Source organism: Argopecten irradians, chromosome 16, assembly GCF_041381155.1.
Source record: "Argopecten irradians isolate NY chromosome 16, Ai_NY, whole genome shotgun sequence".
Classification (NCBI taxonomy): Eukaryota; Metazoa; Mollusca; class Bivalvia; order Pectinida; family Pectinidae; genus Argopecten; species Argopecten irradians.
The window spans coordinates 12482243-12504146 of record NC_091149.1 but is presented as its reverse complement, the minus strand read 5'-3'; the positions used below and the strand labels follow the sequence as shown (position 1 = coordinate 12504146).

Below are 21904 nucleotides of genomic sequence, written 5' to 3'. Positions count from 1 at the left end.
ATATATGGCTTGTATAATGTGTAACTAACAAGGATAGCTCTCTCACACACACACGCACACATATAGCTAGTATAATGTGTAACTAACAAGGATAGCTCTCTCTCACACACACACGCACACATATGGCTAGTATGATGTGTAACTAACAAGGATAGCTCTCTCTCCACACCACGCACATATATGCTAGTATATGTGTAACAACAAGGATAGTTCTTTTAGCTGTAAATGTGTAACTAACGTTCTCTCACACACACACGCACACATATAGCTAGTATAATGTGTAACTAACAAGGATAGCTCTCTCTCACACACACACGCACACATATGGCTTGTATAATGTGTAACTAACCATGATAGCTCTCTGTCACACATGCACATATATATGGCTTGTATAATGTGTAACTAACAATGATAGCTCTCTGTCACACATGCACACATATATGGCTTGTATAATGTGTAACTAACAGGGATAGCTCTCTGTCACACACGCACACATATGGCTAGTATGATGTGTAACTAACAAGGATATAGCTCTCTGTCACACATGCACACATATATGGCTTGTATAATGTGTAACTAACAAGGATAGCTCTCTGTCACACATGCACACATATGGCTGGTATGATGTGTAACTAACAAGGATAGCTCTCTGTCACACACGCACATATATAGCAAGTATAATGTGTAACTAACAATGATAGCACTCTGTCACACAGCACACATATGGCTAGTATGATGTGTAACTAACAAGGATAGCTCTCTGTCACACACGCACACATATAGCTAGTATAATGTGTAACTAACAAGGATAGCTCTCTGTCACACATGCACACATATATGGCTTGTATGATGTGTAACTAACAAGGATAGCTCTCTGTCACACACGCACATATATAGCAAGTATAATGTGTAACTAACAATGATAGCACTCTGTCACACAGCACACATATGGCTAGTATGATGTGTAACTAACAAGGATATAGCTCTCTGTCACACATGCACACATATATGGCTTGTATAATGTGTATCTAACAAGGATAGCTCTCGCACACGCACACGCACACGCACCCTCATATGGCTTGTATAATATGTAACACACACACACACACACACACACACACACACACACACACACACACACACACACACACACACACACACACACCACACACACACACACACATATATATATATATATATATATATATATATTTAGCTTACTAACTAAAAAGGAAAGCTATCATACATGATAGTCTATAAGGTACATTTTAGATTCTGGTCAAAAGGAAAAATATCAACAATTGTTGCCCATATAACACTGGATCCTTATAAGCATATGTCTATATGAATATAGTATATTCCATTTTAGATACCTAAATATGAAGTGGGGAACAGAGACACCAGTTCTAAGGAACTGTTAGGACCCTGTGTAAACAAAAACGGTAGCAATAATCAAGGACGTATATGAGAGTTATAAACCCTTGCAATCATATATAAGGCGTCATAAGAGATAAATGTGTAATTAAAACTTAAGAACATGGTCTAGTATAAGCAAAATATATAAATATGTTTCATGAATAAGCATGTACAAATACATATACAAGTTAAAGTTTGAAGATATGGACCTTGAAGCTGAGGTTTTCGATATATAATTCATTAACATTTCCTCATATTATTGACTTTACTTCTTAGATATGGGATTTATAATGCAATCGTCTCGTTTCTGAAATCATCATTAAATTGTTGAATACAATTGTTATCTACTAACTTAACTGTATATCCTCCAGTTTCTTATATATCATTGTGTAGCGGTCGGTGCAGCGGTGGACCAGTAAGTCCGGAGTCGCGTGTTCGAGCCCGGCTGGCGACACACTACTCTCGCACTGTTACATTTGTCATTTTGTGCCAATAATGTGCCAATAATGACATTTGGTACTTTAGTAGTTTTCTTGTTATCCATGTGAGGGGCCATGGTGGCCGAGTGGTTAAAATGTCCCGACATATGACCACAAGCCTTCCCCTTTTGGGATGCGGGTTCGAATCCCATATGGAGCAGTTGCCAGGTACTGACCGCTGGACGGTGGTTTTTCTCCGGGTATTCCAGCTTTCCTCCACCAACAAACATGGCACATCCTTACATGACGTTAAAAGGACGTTAAACTAATAAAACCAAATTGTTATGCATGTTAAGTTCATAGATCTACTACTGACGTGATGTTGTATCGATATTTAGGTAGTCGTTTTGAATACAAAATGTACTATGTATGTTAAAGTGTTGCACAGAATTATGGTATAATCATCAATGTTATGTCCATCTTTTGCTGATTATTAACCCCAAAAATATAGTAATCGCATTTTCATCCATTACACCATGATGTATGTACATGAACTTGTGAGCCACAAGGCTAAAAGTTTAATAAATAACCAATCAATTAAAAGAAATAGTATTTTATTAACTTTGACCGTAGTTCATTAACGGCGCCGCCTTTGATTTTTAATGTGAATGGACAATATTTCGTAAAACGAGTTTTGTTATTTGATATAGAATGGCACAGGTTAATGACTGATCGTTAATACTATACTTTTCATCACTGCCTGGTCATGAACAATTTACATAAACCAATTAGAATTAATTAGATATTTTCTTTACTCGGGTCGTCTTAAACTGTTTAATTTTCCATGTAAGATACTGATATATATATATGTTGGCTTAAATTATATGATTTTGAAAAATCGATGTTTTACAATAAGCGATTTATATATGATAAAGTAAAACTATTTCAAAATTATTTTTGCGCCTTTTCTTTATAAACAATCCGGTTTTAGTTTAATGGTATTTAATTGCCAAAATAAAAGACAAAAGGATCATCGGTAAAAAAGTTATTTGCAACTTATAAAAAAAAAAGGTTAGATATATTAAATAAATATATTAGATACTAGATATAAACAGATGGGATGTGGTAGACATTTGAAAGAGCAGAAAGCATTGAAAAGAGAATTGTTAAATCTTCAGCTGTCAGCATCCGATAATATTGTAATGAGTAAATCAAAACGTGATTAAACAGATTAGTGGCATAAATGTCATACTGTTATTAACATGCTGCAAAAAAACAGGTGCTTAACCAGTCAAATGCTTTATTAATGTTTCCGTGTTTCCATTAATGTACGGTGCCAATCCAATAAATACAATTTTGAAAAATAAAAAATTCTATTATCCTTTTGAATGAATAATTGCCCAATGAGGTAGAGTAATACTAATTAATACTAATTCTGGTTTAATCTTTTGCATGCATTTTAAAATTTTAAACACCCTAAAAAAATAAGCGTAATGTATCCATATCGACATTATACTGTTGTTTGTTTCATTTTTATAATTTAATTTCACACATGCATGAAACTTCAGGTTGTGATCGTAATTAAATGTTGGTTTGCCACTGTTTCTGAAATTAAAAATCAATCTGTAAAAAAAATCATCGACAGATTTTGTGTATTTATAGCAAATTGTATTGTTATTAGTTTATCAAACTTATAATAAACCTTGATCTAATCTCCCATGAAAAGCTTTAGCATGTTTCGAGCCATATTTTTTACTATGAATACACGGAAAACCTAATCATTTGGGAAGATTACCGCTGTTACTTTATTCTCCCCCGTATAAGATTTTTATCTAGGTAATTTCGTCAAACAAGTGGTCAACAACTACGGATACAACAAATCAAATAACCAATTTAATTCAACGAAAACCTAATGAATACTGTACCTATAGGTTAAATTAAATCATTTGACGATGACAACGTGTATTTTGCATCGTTTTCTAAAAATTGGCTACGGGGGAGGTGAAAGTAACAGCCGTTTCATCGCTTCGCACGTTTTGAGACGGATGGTTGTGGAGTAATATTTTTATTGGATTTTGCTTAATTCTCTTCATTTTTGGGTCCGTGTTTCCTCCAGAAGCCTAGGTAAATACATGTTCTATGTTGATGTGTGGTCAGATATGTCCATTTTGTCCTGATTTGTCCGAAATCTGTCCTAATCTGTGGAATGTCTTTGTTGAGAACGGTCGAGTCCGCGAGCTCGTGTGTGACACACTGCTATTTGCCTTCCGTTTTCTTAGCTGATTAATTAGAAATATTGACAATTAACACATGTTGGTAATTATGCGATAGTCGTAATACCTAAATGTCCCGGTAGTTTACAGAGTAACAAATACGATTACCGATAATATTATTTTTTGTTTGATCAAGAAATCGAAGTTTTTTATCAGTTGAATACTGGTATGCGTAGTGTTTGACAAGTCTATTGTTAGTAAATAATTGATGTGTATTATAGCAGTGAATTAACTACTGTGTCCATTTACTTCAGATCACATGATGTCGAGCGAGAGGGCCACGGTAAACGGTACAGGGGGCCGGGGGAGGGGCAGGCGATCCCGAGGGGGTACGGCGAACAACAGTAACAACAGCACGCCAGTCGCTAGTGATGATGGGGCACAGCCCGGCACTAGTTCCTCTGGGTCGAGTCCCTCTGATTCCCAGCCCCCTGTTGCCGTACCCAAAGCGACCCCTAAATCCTCTAAAACAATGGGTACCAGCTTGAAAAGGTAACATTTCCCGTCTGTTTTCACATAACACACTGAGAAATGTTAATCTCTGTTCGCTCAGTATTCTACGAGCCTTGTTCACTGAACTGTATATACACACACACAGTCAGCTCATTTGCATATAAGCTTTAACACCTAAATTTCTCAAATCGGCTAATTAATTTTGATCATGTGACATGCCATTCGATTACTTTCGGCATAAACTTCAGTCTGGTGTAAAAATTATCAAGATTGGTTAAGTGGTTGCTGAGAAATGAAGTTTTGTGGTTTTAGCATAGCTTGCACACCAGTCAGAACTAAGCCCTGTTGTGTAGCTAGCCATATTGCGCTGTCCACATTGATCTAAGTTAATCTGAAAATAGCGAAGAGAGAACTTTTTAAGTACCTAATTATATGTTTATCAACTCTTTCCATAGGATCCAGAAAGAACTAGCAGAGATTACTTTGGACCCACCTCCAAACTGCAGGTAAGTAACATATATAAACAATGGTTTTGATTGTCTGATGATATCAGCTGTTTATCATTCTCTACTGTACAAACATATCGCAATCTTGAGTACTCGGCTATGCTTCACTCTCGACATGTTAGATCAGGAAATCTTTAATCTATGATGATTGAGATTTAGCAATAATGTCTAAGAAACAAATGTTTATTTATTGATTGAAATACTTAGTGTTGTTGTTTGTTACATTATATCAATTTTCTCGGATTACCATATAATTTTAAATTATAGTTATCCTTAAAAATGATTTGGTTAATCCATAGGTGCTGTTTCCTTTTTTGTGGTATTGTGCATAATCATTACTTCTAAATCAGAAAATGATCTTCAAATTTAACCGATTTAGAGAAAGTTGAATGGAGGCCTAAGGTGTGTGTGTGGGGGGTTTATTTTTCTTTCATAGATATAACTTACATTAAGATTGATGCCCCCTCCTCTAAATCAATGCTTGATAAGTTAAAGTTGAAACCATAAGTTTACTAATAACTATTGGATTGAAAATCAATTGCACTTTTATCATAATATTTCTTTGGTATTCAGGGCCTCAGATTTAACATTTTACATCACATGCTAAAAATGGCAAGTGTTGTAAATTTGGAAACGCTCTAATATCTTTGTACTTTTGGTTAAAGATGCTCCACCGCTGACAAATGGTATTTTTTCACTATCAAAAACAGGAGCAGACGATTTAGTATTTTTCTTCAGTTACAAAAGTTACTTACTTTACACCATTACCACCGTTAAAAAGTTAGAGCTTCTAATTTTACTTCAAGTTGAAAATATGAAAATAATTAATTGCATCCCGAAAAAATTCCGTGGCACTATGTCCTATATGGAATGAAGTACTGATTGCCCATGCACCAAAGGCGAAATAAATTATTTTATATTATTTTTTGTTTTAATTAGGCATATATATACACTATTAAACACCAATTATTGTTCAAATGAAGAATATCATTTACGCTCTGTCGGCGGTGGAGCATCTTTAAATTTCCATATATATGCAAAATTAAGTTATAGATATGATTTATTTTTGCATGATGATGTGAGATGTACAGGTATATCCATGCAACCTTAAAATAAGAAATATGTCCCCATATTTTCAAATAAAATCTATCTATTCACATGTACAAACATTATGTCATTGTTACAGTTGCCTGTGATGAAAACCACTTGCTCAAAAAAGAATGTATATATTTAAATTATTTTTTTTTTCACTCGCTTTTATGCGACCTCTACTTGCAAATAGCAAGTAAAGGATTTGAGGTCTGGTATAGTACTAGTTCAAGCCAGTAGTTTGAACAGATTGCTCGACTATAGTATGTATATATATATGCCACATGATGCAGTTCCAGTTACCATCTTCATGTAGCTATAGAGACATTGGATGTAGAATAAGCATAGTTTGATTGTGGTTTGTATGATAAAGTATAGTTATGATCTATGTACATATCTGAATGACAACCTCAGTGATTAATTTCATGGATATGTACATATACATGTATTCAGCATGAATATTGGATTATATCTTTTAGAAAGATTGATTCAAGGTTATATCAATATGTTAATGTTTTAGTTTTGATTGATTGTGGAAAGGATTATCTGAATGTGTACACAGGACAAACATTATTTAAAAAACGTAACTTGCAGGTGTCATGATCAGCTAGCTAGTGTATCTGATATCAAACTTATTGATTCTTTAATTTCTTATAAAGTGTTTGCATAACACCTCTGTAAAGCGGAATTTGCTTTAATTTCACTTTCCAGTCTGTAGATTCTACAAATACCTACTGATGATCTTTATCCAGAGCATGGAATATGAATGATAAAACTGTGTTTGTAGAAAGTCTGAAACTCAACATTCTACTGCTTGTTTAGTAAATCTCTGGCTTGTAAGATATATGTACCAACATCCAAAGATCACTAGTAGTAAATCACTATGTTTTTAAGTGGTTAAGATGTCTGACACTCTAGCCTTCCACCTTTGGGCCATGTTGGCTGATTGGTTAATGTGTCCAACATTCTACCACTAGCCCTCCACCTCTGGATCATTGTGGCACAGTGGTTAAGATGTCTGAAATTCTACAATTGCAACTAGCACTCCATCTCTGGAACATCATGATGAGTGGTTCAGGTGTCTGACTTTCTACCACTAGCCCTGCACCTCTGGATCATTGTGGCACAGTGGTTTAGATGTCTGAAATTCTACCACTAGCACTAGTACTCCATCGCTGGAAAATGATGGCTGAGTGGTTCAGGTGTCTGACTTTCTACCACTAGCCCTACACCTCTGGATCATTGTGGCTGTGGTTAGATGTCTGAAATTCTACTACTAGCACTCTATCTCTTGAACATGATGGCTGATCATGATAAGTGGTTAAGGTGTCTGACTTTCTACCAATAGCCCTGCACCTCATGGTCATGATAGCTGAGTGGTTAAGATGTCTGACATCCAACCACTATAGCCCTCCACCCCTGGGTCATGATGACTAAGTGGTTATTAAAGAATATAAGGTGTCTGACTTTCTACCACTAGCCCTCCATCTCTGAGTCATGATGGCAAAGTGGTTAAGATGTCTGACATTCAACCACTATAGCCCTCCATCTCTAGGTCATGATGGCTAAGTGGTTTAGATGTCTGACATTCTACCACTAGCCCTCCACCTCTGGGTCCTTGTGGCTGAGTGGTTATTAAAGAATATAAGGTGTCTGACTTTCTACTCCTAGCCCTCCATCTCTGGGTCATGATGGCTAAGTGGTTAAGATGTCTGACATTCTACCACTAGCCCTCCACCTCTGGGTCCTTGTGGCTGAGTGGTTATTAAAGAATATAAGGTGTCTGACTTTCTACTCCTAGCCCTCCATCTCAGGGTCATGATGGCTAAGTTGTTAAGATGTCTGACATTCAACCACTATAGCCCTCCACCCCTGGGTCATGATGGCTGAGTGGTTATTAAAGAATATAAGGTGTCTGACTTTCTACCACTAGCCCTCCATCTCTAGGTCATGATGGCTAAGTGGTTAAGATGTCTGACATTCTACCACTAGCCTTCCACCCCTGTGTCATGATGGCTAAGTGGTTAATAAAATAAGGTGTCCAACATTCTACCACCAGCCATCCATCTTGAGCTTTGGGCCGAAATATGACCTAGTGGTTAAGATATCTCACTATGATGAAATGCATGTCATTCATAGAATTATTACTAAATCACACGGAAAACTGTTATGTTGGCAAATAGTTATCAGCTCTCCCGCTGTGTATTGTGGCTATGTGTGATACTGAAATAAAAAAGTCATATTGGTGGCTATTCATGATGATGGGTAATAGAGTTAAATTAACAGCTTACATAAAAGCCAACTACCTTTTCGTAGCAAAATGTTTCTTAAAAACATAATAACATCGATCAGAAAATACATACCGATGGCCTAAGATCTGAGTTACAATACCAAACATATGCAAGATTTCCTGCGTAATATATGATAACAGTGGAGAGTCATTTCGCTGTTTTGCCGTCTGGCGCAGTGATAGTCAACTAGCTACCACACTGTATTTAGGACGACGGCGGGAAACATAATTAACATTTTATTTATTTTAATCAAATTGCTCAGAAGGTAATTTAAATATAATGATGCATGTATTATCAACGGCAAGTTAATAACCTTTGCGATGTTTACAAAATTATTGATCTCGTTTTGCATTCCCATTTTAAATTTAAAAGCCGTTTCAGAAAGGTACGTAGTTGACCTAGCTCTACTGATACCACTAGTACTGCAGTAATATGTAGTAATAAATCTTATTTATATGTACCTTCCTACTTTATTCCATATTAAATATGTTTCACTGTTTACTTATTTCTCCTTTAGTTTTGTGATGCTCTAAAAACTGCTTCATACAAAGAACATAGATCAGAGAACAAAAGATGCTGTAATTTTGTTGGATATATTTAGGGGCTGAAGAAAGGCCCATTCACCTTTAGCTTGTGCAATTTTAATAATATCCCAATTTCATGTGAATGTTTTAAGGATTGAATCTTGCTTTGGTCGATTTTATTGGGTGATGAATTGAGTTGCTCTTGAAACAAATTGAATGAACTGTGAAGCAGTTCATATGCATGTTGACTTTGTTTCAAGAGCAACTCAATTCATCACCCCATGAAATCGACCAAAGCAAGGTTCAATCCTTTTATTTCAATTCAATTGTGTAAGACTTTGTTGATTTTTGTTTAAGAAATTGCGAGTTTCTGGGCTTGTGCAAGTCTACAATGACAGACGTAAGAAAATAGTGCGTCATTAGAATACAACTAATTAAAAAGAAATAGCGCAAATATTGCAATTTGTCATATATTTATTTAGAAACAACTTTATTATCAATGTAATCCATATGAAACATAAAACATTTACAATAGATTAGAATTACTTGCAAAAATGGTCCGCCGAAGATGTGGAAGGATAATGTTTAGACTGTTTGATACGGTTGTCTCCTGCTTCGATTCAAAATGGAGTCAACATAACGTGATGGGAACGGAAAAGTTCTAGTGGCTTATGTAGTCTTTAGCCTTGATACAAGTTCAACAACTGATTAAAGGTAAATCAACAATCATTGACTTTTATATAGTATTTCTTATCGCCGCTTAGGCTTCATCATTTGTTTGTAACTGAGACGTTCTAACATAGTTTCGACACACGTCGCACAGGGACATGACACATTTTATTTTTCTTCAGTAGGCAATGTTGCTGACTCGAACGATACACAAAGTCGAGTCAGTAAAACACGAATTCATAAAAATGCTTTTAAAATTGAAGAAATATGTGCGTAATATTTGCACTTTAAAAAAAAACACTGTTTAGATCTATGTCTAGGTCTAGGGGTAGGAAGCTACATCTAAGGCAAAAGAAGGCCTAGATAAAATAATTTCTTGTACGAAAACCGATGTTAAGATACCCAAGTTCGTACCCAAGTTTATGGGCAGATAAACCAGATTTTTTAAGTAGTTTCATTGAGTCCAACTTCAGTGAAAATTGAAATATTTAAGAAATGATGCAGAAATATTTATTTTAAATGTATATTAGTTTTGAAGGATTATTACAAATTTATTATTTTCTGAATAAGGTATGGGCCCTGAAAATATTGAATAAGTAAATCGCAGAAATATTGTTTTTTAAAATAATGGAGAACTATAGGTATTGGGACTCTTTGTTAACGTTATACATTATGCATAAATGGGGACCATTGTGATAAACCTTTCGGTGTAGTGGATATATACATAAAACAATTAAGTATCATCTAAATTTAATTTAACAATTACATATTTTCAATAACAATGAGCTAATTTAACACTAGAACACACGACAAATGATCTTATCTAGTTAATACACTGCTATAAATATCGTCCATGCTAACTTGTGGGACTAGCTAGGCCTTTTAATTCCTAATTGATAGCGCAAAATGCAGCTTTAAGTCAACCCTACACAGAGTAAAAATGAAGGCAATTTCTTAAAACACATGTACGGTAAACCTCCGGTTAATTCGAACCGCCGGATAGTTCGAACACACATTTTTTTCCATAAAAACGGTAATTTTTTAGCTAGTGATAGTTCGAACACTGACTTTTTATAATCAATCCTATTTCGGATAGTTCGAACACGTCAAATTATGAACGTAAAAGTAAGATTTTTGACGGCAAACCGGCGCAATGGGGTCCCTAAATATGGCGATATATTTTGCATATTACAACAGTTTTGATGTTTGGAATAAAGATTGTATAAATGATCATTATAATGACCATACGACAGATAAGTAATGAACATTTTAAGCCATGAATAAAAATTATTTATGCCGATATATCGTACACAAAGCAGCAAGGCCAAATGTTTAATCTTAGGCCCCGACAATGAATATTTAAATTCGCTGTACCTGATGGAAACACGTGGAAGAAATCGCCAATGTTTGTTAAGTCCAATCTAGATACGGATATCAGTTTAAGTCGACATTAAAATATGCAATCAATCTATCTTTAATCAGCCAATCAAGGTGTTAAATTACCTGTAAACACGTACCTCACGCTGGCTTGGACAGGCCAGTTACTAGGTGTCACAGCGAGCATCAAAAGCCAGCCGCTGGGTTACAGCAAGTGAGTGTGATTACATATTCAGCTCCAGCCAAAACAATCCACATGTTGGGTAATTGAACAATAGATACGTAGCTTTTCATCAGGTTAAAACTAGTTACGTAAATTTAGAAGCAGACAATATGCAATCGGGTTTTGGACAATCTGACAGTCACAGTGCGCATGTGACCTAATTTTACGAAATGAATGTAAACAAATATTTTCAACAGCAGTTTCGTAAATGCAACCATATTTTCTTTACGTTTGTTACGAAATATAAAAAAGATCTAACTAGATTTTCTGTGGTTTAAATAAAGTTTCTATCTCAGTTAACGGACGTCGATGTAAATTATAGGCCGCGATCGTGAACGGTGCTGTTTGGGGCCTTGTCCACGTGCACATATGCATGCGGCTTCTGCTACGCAATTAATTATAAATTCACCAATTAGATGCTCATGTATACGAGAAAATGGTTGAATATGATATCTTCAGGAATACTTTCCCTATAGATTTTCTGCCTTACATTGCTTATGCCAGGTACATCGGTACAAAACTGGTTTTTACCGATTTCAACTCGGATAGTTAGAACTCAAGATTTTTTCCTGAAGCTTAATTTCGGATAATTCGAACTGGTCCATCAATATTTATTTAATTTAGTTTGAACTAACCGAAGGTTTACCGTAATTAGTAATCACGTGTCACCTACGCCCGATCACATGGATTTTCTCCGGGCACTCTGGTTTCCTCCCACACTAACACCCCTGATGTGCTTTCATCCGGGCCATCAAAAATGATTTGTATAAGTTGTATAACTTAATTCGCAATCGATGTAAGATAAATAAAGTTTAAATCTTACGGGTCATGGTTGATAAGTAAAAGATACCTTGCTATTGTACCATTTAGCCCAAGGTTTCCAGCCTCTTGAGTTACTGTAGCTGAGCTTATATAAGGTGTCCTGGAAATCTACCATTAAGTTCTCCACCTCCAGCTCGACCTCATAGAGAATGTGGGATATATTTACCCAGAGCTGAGGCAGAGAGTTTGCTATAGTGGACAGACACAGAGCTAGCTATATATTAAGTGTCAGAAAGTCAGATATCTTACCACATCATAATTACCAAAGCCAAAAGCCAAGGCAGAGAGTTAGCTTATTATACTTGGTAAAATGTCATATATATTTGCCACTCCATAACCACAGCCTGGAGCCAAGGTAGAGAGTTAGCTTATAGTGGTAGAATGTTGTATATATTTGCCACTCCATAACCACAGCCCGAAGCAAAGGCAGATATATAGTTTGCTATAGATCTAAAGGGCAGAGAAATGAGCTAGCTATAGTGCAAGAATGTCGTATGACCACTCGTAAACATTAATTGCACAGAGATAGTAGAATAAAAGGATATAAAATCACTCATCAGCATTCAAAGTCTCTGGTCATACCGTACAGGGTTAAAAGGTCAAGACATGCACATCTTATAATTAACCACTAATTAAACATGATCTGCCACTATATAGCTTTCTCTCTGCCTCAGCTCTGGACTGTGGTTGTGGATATAGATATCTCACATTTTGCCACTATAGCCAACTCTCTGCCTCAGCTCTGGGCTGCGGTTATGTAGTGGTAAATATATCTGAAATTCTACGACTATAAGCTAACTCTCGATCTGCCTCGGCTCTAGGCTGTGGTTATGGAGAGGTAAATATATCCGACATTCTACCAATATAAGCTAACTCTCTGCCTCGTCTCTGGGCTGTGGTTATGGAGAGGTAAATATATCCGACATTCTACCACTATAAGCTAACTCTCTGCCTCGTCTCTGGGCTGTGGTTATGTAGTGGTAAATATATCTGAAATTCTACCACTATAAGGTAACTCTCTGCCTCAGCTCTGGTCTGTGGTTATGGAGTGGTAAATATATCTGAAATTCTACCACTATAAGGTAACTCTCTGCCTCAGCTTTGGCCTGTGGTTATGGAGTGGTAAATATATCTGAAATTCTACCACTATAAGGTAACTCTCTGCCTCAGCTTTGGCCTGTGGTTATGGAGTGGTAAATATATCCGACATTCTACCACTATAAGCTAACTCTCTGCCTCGTCTCTGGGCTGTGGTTATGGAGAGGTAAATATATCCGACATTCTACCAATATAAGCTAACTCTCTGCCTCGTCTCTGGGCTGTGGTTATGGAGAGGTAAATATATCCGACATTCTACCAATATAAGCTAACTCTCTGCCTCGTCTCTGGGCTGTGGTTATGTAGTGGTAAATATATCTGACATTCTACAACTATAAGGTAACTCTCGATCTGCCTCGGCTCTCGGCTGTGGTTAAGGAGTGGTAAATATATCCGACATTCTACCAATATAAGCTAACTCTCTGCCTCGTCTCTGGGCTGTGGTTATGTAGTGGTAAATATATCTGACATTCTACAACTATAAGGTAACTCTCGATCTGCCTCGGCCCTCGGCTGTGGTTAAGGAGTGGTAAATATATCTGACATTCTTCTACTATAAGCCAACTCTCTGCCACAGCTTTGGGCTGTGGTTATGTAGTGGTGACATTCTACCACTATAAGGTAACTCTCTGCCTCGTCTCTGGGCTGTGGTTATGTAGTGGTAAATATATCTGACATTCTACCACGTGCACTAAAAGCAAACTCTCTGCCTTGTCTCTGGGCAGTGGTTATGGAGAGGTAAATATATCTGACATTTTACCACTATAAGCTAACTCTCTGCCTTGTCTCTGGGCTGTGGTTATGTAGTGGTAAATATATCTGACATTCTACCACTATAAGCTAACTCTCTGCCTCGTCTCTGGGCTGTGGTTATGTAGTGGGAAAGGTTTCTGACATTCTACCACTATAAGGTAACTCTCTGCCTCAGCTCTGGGCTGTGGTTATGGAGTAGTAAATATATCTGACATTCTACCACTATAAGCTAACTCTCTGCCTCAGCTCTGGGCTGTGGTTATGGAGTGGTAAATATATCCGACATTCTACCACTAGAAGCTAACTCTCTGCCTCAGCTCCGGTCTGTGGTTATGTAGTGGTATAAGTTAACTCGCTGCCTCAGCTCTGGACTGTGGTTATGTAGTGGGAAAGGTATCTGACATTCTACCACTAAAAGCTAACTCTCTGCCTCGTCTCTGGGCTGTGGTTATGTAGTGGGAAAGGTATCTGACATTCTACCACTATAAGGTAACTCTCTGCCTCGGCTCTGGGCTGTGGTTATGTAGTGGTAAATATATCTGACATTCTACCACTATAAGGTAACTCTCTGCCTCAGCTCTGTGCTGTGGTTATGGAGTAGTAAATATATCTGACATTCTACCACTATAAGCTAACTCTCTGCCTCGGCTCTGGGCTGTGGTTATGGAGTGGTAAATATATCTGACATTCTACCACTATAAGGTAACTCTCTGCCTCGTCTCTGGGCTGTGGTTATGGAGTGGTAAATATATCTGACATTCTACCACTATAAGCTAACTCTCTGCCTCGTCTCTGGGCTGTGGTTATGGAGTGGAAAATATATCTGACATTCTACCACTATAGCTAACTCTCTGCCCTGAACTCCCATATACCATTAGGGAGCTGCTAGGTACTGACCACTGGTCAGTGGCCTTTTTCCGGGTATATCACTTCATGGATGTGTTTGTGAATGCAACTTCTCACAAAATGATGCATCCAGACTGAAAATGTGTTAAAAAATGTAATTGATCACCGCTGTTGTAAAAAGTATTTTCTGATTTTAATAGGGTGTGGGCCACTAGTCCAATCGGACTAGTTCATTACAATTGGCACCAGTCCGACTGTAAAATTACTAGTCATGGACATCGGAGTCATGGACATCGGACACTGCATAACTAAACCAACAGAAGGTTTGGTAGTGATAGTACTAGTGGGGCTAGTGCTTTGATCAGCATATCTCAGAAGTGGCTATTAGATAGATGGCCTTGGTTGTGTCCATTAAGCATTATCTTCATTGTTTTTAGTTACCTTGTCAGTTTTGCTGGATAATCTGTATATATTATATCAGTAGAATTATGGCTTTGTGATAAAGTTGCACAGAATTTCAACACTATCATATATATCTCCACTGTATTTCACTGTTCCTCCTGGTGACACAGTCAATTCCCCAGTGATAAATCTCATCGGTGAGTCAACGGAAAACTCATTACCATTTGTGTTGTATTGCAGGGATGTTCCCTGGCCTCCAATGTCTATTAATAGTAACTAAACTTTTACAGATTGGGGCTACTTCATTGTACCTTCAATGTCTGTTATGGTGGCTAAATTTTGACAGATCAGGGCTACTTCATTGGACCTCAATATCTTTTTATGGTGGCTGAACTTTTACAGATCAGGGCTACTTCATTGGACCTCAATGTCTATTAATGGTGGCTAAACTTTTACAGATGAGGACTATTTCATTGGACCTCTGATGTCTATTAATGGTGGCTAAACTTTTACAGATGAGGACTATTTCATTGGACCTCAAATGTCTATTAATGGTGTCTATTAATGGTGGCTAAACTTTTACAGATGAGGACTATTTCATTGGACCTCAAATGTCTATTAATGGTGGCTAAACTTTTACAGATGAGGACTATTTCATTGGACCTCTGATGTCTATTAATGGTGGCTAAACTTTTACAGATGAGGACTATTTCATTGGACCTCAAATGTCTATTAATGGTGGCTAAACTTTTACAGATGAGGACTATTTCATTGGACCTCTGATGTCTATTAATGGTGGCTAAACTTTTACAGATGAGGACTATTTCATAGGACCTCAAATGTCTATTAATGGTGGCTAAACTTTTACAAATGAGGACTGTTTCATTGGACCTCAAATGTCTATTAATGGTGGCTAAACTTTTACAGATGAGGACTATTTCATTGGACCTCTGATGTCTATTAATGGTGGCTAAACTTTTACAGATGAGGACTATTTCATTGGACCTCAAATGTCTATTAATGGTGGCTAAACTTTTACAGATGAGGACTATTTCATTGGACCTCTGATGTCTATTAGTGGTGGCTAAACTTTTACAGATGAGGACTACTTCATTGGACCTCAAATGTCTATTTATGGGGTCTAAAAGAATTTTTCCCTACTTAGAGGTTACAACTGGTAGCTATAGTATGACTACATGTTCCCCAGGAACTCTGGTTTTCCTCCTGGTACTCTGACTTTCATCCACTTCCACACCTGACAAATTCATTAATAGAACTTTTAAACAAAATACAGGCAAACTGAAGTTGTGAATGGTGTTCTGAACCTGTACTGTAGCCTCCTCCTGTGGCTCTGTGATCAATACCAGGCACTTCACTACAGGAATTAGAACAAAGCTGTGGAGTAAGGTTGGAATTGATTTTGGACAGTGGGGTCATATATCTATTGACTTCCCAAATCACCATAAACAGACAGTTTCCTTGTGTAGTTTCCTTGTATTATGGTACCTGAAGAATGTCGTTTTTATAACAGTTACTTGCTTTACTTTATAATCATTGAGAAGTTTGAGCTTAATTCTTAATTTACTTCATGATACAAATATTAGAGAAATTATAAATAATATATGATTAATTGAGCCCTGAAAAAAATCCATAGCACTATGCCCTATATGGAATGAAGTACTGAGTGTGTATGTACCAAAAGCGAAATAAATTATTTTATATGTATTTTTGTGTAAATTAAATATATATATATACATACAATTAAACATCATTTATTGTTCAAATAACGAGTACCAATTATGCTCTGTCGTCAGGGAGCATCTTGAATGAAATTGATGTTTCTTCAGAATAGGATTTTTGCTGAAAACAAAGTGTATAATGCTGTAAACTAAGTCGCATATTTTACTAGATGATATTAACTTGAAATAGGTTAAATTCATTCAGAAAAAAACATATAGCTTGATCGACTTCCCTGTGTAAACTGATCCTTCTCACAACTGATCACGTCATGAAACTGAATATGGATGTCGTGTATATATGGAATGAATTATTTCCTGATATTTTTGTTTATTTTTTGCTGATGATTAACCAATCAAACATTTTCAGGTATTTGATCGAAGCACCAATTGTATTGGCCAAATATTTGTTGTATGGCCTCAGTCATAGATCTGTTTTGATCACATCGATGGAAGAAAAATTACCAGCAAACAACATAAAATTGTAACAATTGGGTTTTAAGCGTTAAAAACCAAACAGTTAATGTGTTATTAAAGAGATACAGCCTCTTTTTAATGTTTTGAACATCTTCATTAAATTTTCTTTATCAGATTTAGAACTTGTGTCATTCATGATCATGATCATTATACAGAGAAATGATTACACCATTCAGGTGAGGTGGGAGGGTGTTTATGATGGCGGTGGCGTTTTAACACCGATATACCACCTATTGTATCACTTCTACTTCTACACACATTTCCTGTGTTTGTCTCCTTCCCTCACCTGTTTGATAGAGAACAATCATTGTCAGTCGTCATGGAAATAAGAAAAGGCTTTTTTTGTAAGGTGACTCACCCTATTATTGAAATAGACTATTCTGTTCCAATGCTTATGGACCTAGTCGCAGGCTCACCTTAGGGAGAGGAAGCTATAAAGCTGTGATTAATTTTACTGACTTGACATTCTTGACACCCCTCCTTTATCAGGAATGAACTCATCTGTTAACCGGAATGAATCTCAATAGGAAAAGTCCATTCTGTTGGTGTAGGGGTGTCAGTACTGGTGACTCAATTTACTGATTAATTTATCATCCATTCAGGTTCAAAAATCTTGGCAGTGCGCATAAAGTTATAAACTGTTGGTAACTACTAAGCAGGCATGGTTCAGTCTTGAAATCTTAAATCAGTGTCTCATGTACAACTTACATAAAAGTTGTTCCTCAGGTTCCGTTTATGTAAAGTATTTTTTGCATGATATTCAAGTACAAAATGTGTAATTTCATTTGTTAATTGGGATGCGGTTTTTTTACATCTCTAATTAATTGTAAAAATGTCAAAATGGAAATAGGATAGAGGAAATAGAATGGAGCCTAAATGTAAAAATGTCAGTTTGTTGTGATAGATAGCAGGTGTTTTGCATTGTCAGTTGATCACAGAGCATGCTTCTTCGGCTCAGTCAGTAAAGATGTTTGTTTGTGGAGCACTCAACAAAAATTAGTATTTTCCTTGTTTATATATAATCTACACAACTCAAGGGTCAATTGATAAAATTGTGAAAAGGAGGTACAGGAAACCCGAGTAACTACAGACAAATCTCTGACGTATGGTCAGTAGGTATAGCACCTGAGGAAGACTCTTATACATCTCTTACATATCAACCTATATGGTCAGTACCTATTGCACCTGCTCAATGATCTTACAACTTGACATACGGTCAGTACCAAGCACCTGACCAAGGATCTCACAACTCCCAAGGGCTAGCCGGCCGTAATATGTTGAATACCACACCCATGTAGGGTTTCCAGCACAAAATAAATGTAGAATGAGTGAGAAATCCTCAGTGGGACTGAACCTTATTGATAAAAAACACTAGATCTGAACAAAAGTCATGTGACATATATAGGACCAGCCGAGTTCATCATATGCTAAAAATGCAAAATGAATTGACCATTCGGAGTCGTGTATGATGAGGTGTGATTTATAGCCATGCTAATGTTACCTGTATATAGCCTCTGTATTGTTTACTTAAACTGCGTGTCAATATCTCAGGTATGTGGTCGGAATTCTGTAAGGTGATAATGTCTCTATTTTAATGGTTCTTGAATCATTTTATTTACTTTCTAAGTTTCTGTGATTTTTTATTGACTTGGGTAAAGAAATAGATACCTAATTATACACATAATCACTTGTTATCTTAGCTTTCTGGAGATGTTTAATTGGGGGCTTCGGTGGTTGAGTTTTCCGGAGATGTTTAATTGGGGGCTTCGGTGGTTGAGTTTTCCGGAGATGTTTAATTGGGGGCTTCGGTGGTTGAGTTTTCCGGAGATGTTTAATTGGGGGCTTCGGTGGTTGAGTTTTCCGGAGATGTTTAATTGGGGGCTTCGGTTGTTGAGTTTTCCGGAGATGTTTAATTGGGGACTTCGGTGGTTGAATTATTATTTATAAGGTGTCCCAATATCTCACTCTCCACATCTGGCTGGCGAGTCTGAATCCCATTTGGGGCATTTGCCAGGTACTGGATTCTGGTTGGTGAATCTGAATAATCCAGGCTTTATTCCACCTCCCAAATCATGACAAATCCAAATATTTTCCAAATTTTACCTTTTCCAAACAATGAAAACATCTTTTCCTTTTTTGGGGGGAAGATATGCCTTAAGGGCAGAATATAGAATCAGCTGTAACTTACTTGATTGATTTTAATGTATATATACAACCACTCCTGGGTACGGGTTATTGGTAAAGACTCCATCAGAATAAGCTAATAATAATACAGTCAGACGAATACATTTTTTTATGTTTAAGTTGTAGACAGAGTTCTTGTTATATATTTATGCAGCACCTTGTTATAAACAGGATTTAATAGATTGCTGCCAGTGTTTTGTATGGTACCTATTCAAAATTAGCAAGAATATAAAAAGAAAGTAATACTTCTCCATCTTTTAACTGTTGTTTAAGTGACACCCAAAGAGAATGTACAATAGAAACTGTCGTAAAACTCTTCTCATGGTTGATGAAGCATTCAGTGAAGCGTGTCACCACAGATTTCTGGGTCTCGGTGGATACTTCCACCTTCGTCAGGAATACAGGTGAAGCACCTTTGTCAGGAATACGGGTGAATCGTGGTGATTGGTGTATATTACACACAGATAATAAGAAACGAGTAACATGCACACAAAGGAGTTTTAAATACTACCGGTCTACAGCTATCAGATTGCTTGGAGATTACAGACAAATGTTCCCTATGTATGTTAACATATATAGCCCTATATACATAGCCTATGACGGACGATTATGGTGTAAATACCACTACTCTTTGTGTTATAATTGTACACTGACCTTTCTTCTCTTATATAGATCTTTAATACCATTGACAGTAAAATGCCATAAAAATGATCCAGGTGCTTGGGATCGTTTTTGTCCGGTTAATGAATATTCTTAATTATACAGTTTTGCGCTTTATAAGGCAGTATGTGTTATCAGATTTTGTTATTCATATAAAAGATATTCTGATTGAAAGATTTATATAGAAGAATTGGGGCGAGAAATTAAATTGTCGTTTTAAGAATCGTTGTTAATATGATGTTGATTGGCATAAAAAACTTCAGTTATTGAGATAAATTAATCAACTGTTTTGGTGTTTATTGATCAGCCAGGAATAATTCATTTGAATAAAGAGAGTAGTGATGACAGCGATTGAGTCATATTGTAGTACATGTATCGTATATAGGCTATCGGATACTCTCAAGGTAGAATTACACCACAGCAGAACAAAAACTACTGGGAGGGGGATGTTGCTTTTACAGACCAGACATTTATCAATGGTAAACCATTAGATGTACTAGAAAAAGCCAATCAAAATATTGATGGATGGTGATCATGAGTGATCATTATATAACAATATAGAGATATCATTATAGAGATATGTCATTATACAGATCGAGGTGTCATTATAAAGAGATGTCATTATACAGAGGTGTCATTATATAGAGGTATCATTACAGGGGTTAATCTAGGTTTGATGTCGGTATATGTAGAGATATCATATTATAGGAGTAAAATTATTAGATATAAATCAACGAACAATTGTGATATTGATGGATGGTCCTGATGTTGTCGGTATATAGAGTTGTCATATTATAGTAGTAAATCATTAGATATAAATCAGACAGACAATCATGATGTTGATGGATGTTCCTGATGTTGTCGGTATATAGAGTTGTCATATTATAGTAGTAAATCATTAGATATAGATCAGACAGACAATCATGATGTTGATGATGGATGTTCCTGATGTTGTCGGTATATAGAGTTGTCATATTATAGTAGTAAATCATTAGATATAGATCAGACAGACAATCATGATGTTGATGGATGTTCCTGATGTTGTCGGTATATAGAGTTGTCGTATTATAGGAGTAAATCATTAGATATAAATCAGACAGACAATCATGATGTTGATGGATGTTCCTGATGTTGTCGGTATATAGAGTTGTCGTATTATAGGAGTAAATCATTAGATATAAATCAGACAGACAATCATGATATTGATGGATGTTCCTGTTGTTGTCGGTATATAGAGTTGTCGTATTACAGGAGTAAATCATTAGATATAGACCAATCATGATATTGATGGATGTTCCTGATGTTGTCGGTATATAGAGTTGTCGTATTATAGGAGTAAATCATTAGATATAAATCAGACAGACAATCATGATATTGATTGATGTTCCTGATGTTGTCGGAATATAGAGTTGTTGTATTATAGGAGTAAATCATTAGATATAAATCAGACAGACAATCATGATGTTGATGGATGTTCCTGATGTTGTCGGTATGTAGAGTTGTCGTATTATAGGAGTAAATCATTACATATAGACTTGATATTGAAGGATGTTCCTGATGTTGTCGGTATATAGAGTTGTCGTATTATAAGAGTAAATCATTAGATATAAATCAGACAGACAATCATGATATTGATGGATGTTCCTGATGTTGTCGGTATATAGAGTTGTCGTATTATAGGAGTAA

At 36.4% G+C, this 21904-nt stretch overlaps 1 protein-coding gene across 1 annotated transcript in view; it reads left to right on the top strand.

Moving 5' to 3' along the window:
- Positions 1 to 3840: 3840 nt before the first annotated feature.
- LOC138311104 (ubiquitin-conjugating enzyme E2 E1-like) overlaps positions 3841 to 21904 on the top strand; it is a 29616-nt gene continuing 11552 nt past the window's right edge. The window contains exons 1-3 of the mRNA XM_069252543.1: positions 3841 to 3959; positions 4363 to 4600; positions 5017 to 5067. Coding sequence (XP_069108644.1) covers positions 4368 to 4600; positions 5017 to 5067 — 284 coding nt within the window. The 5' untranslated portion in view covers positions 3841 to 3959; positions 4363 to 4367. The remainder of the gene's footprint in view (positions 3960 to 4362; positions 4601 to 5016; positions 5068 to 21904) is intronic.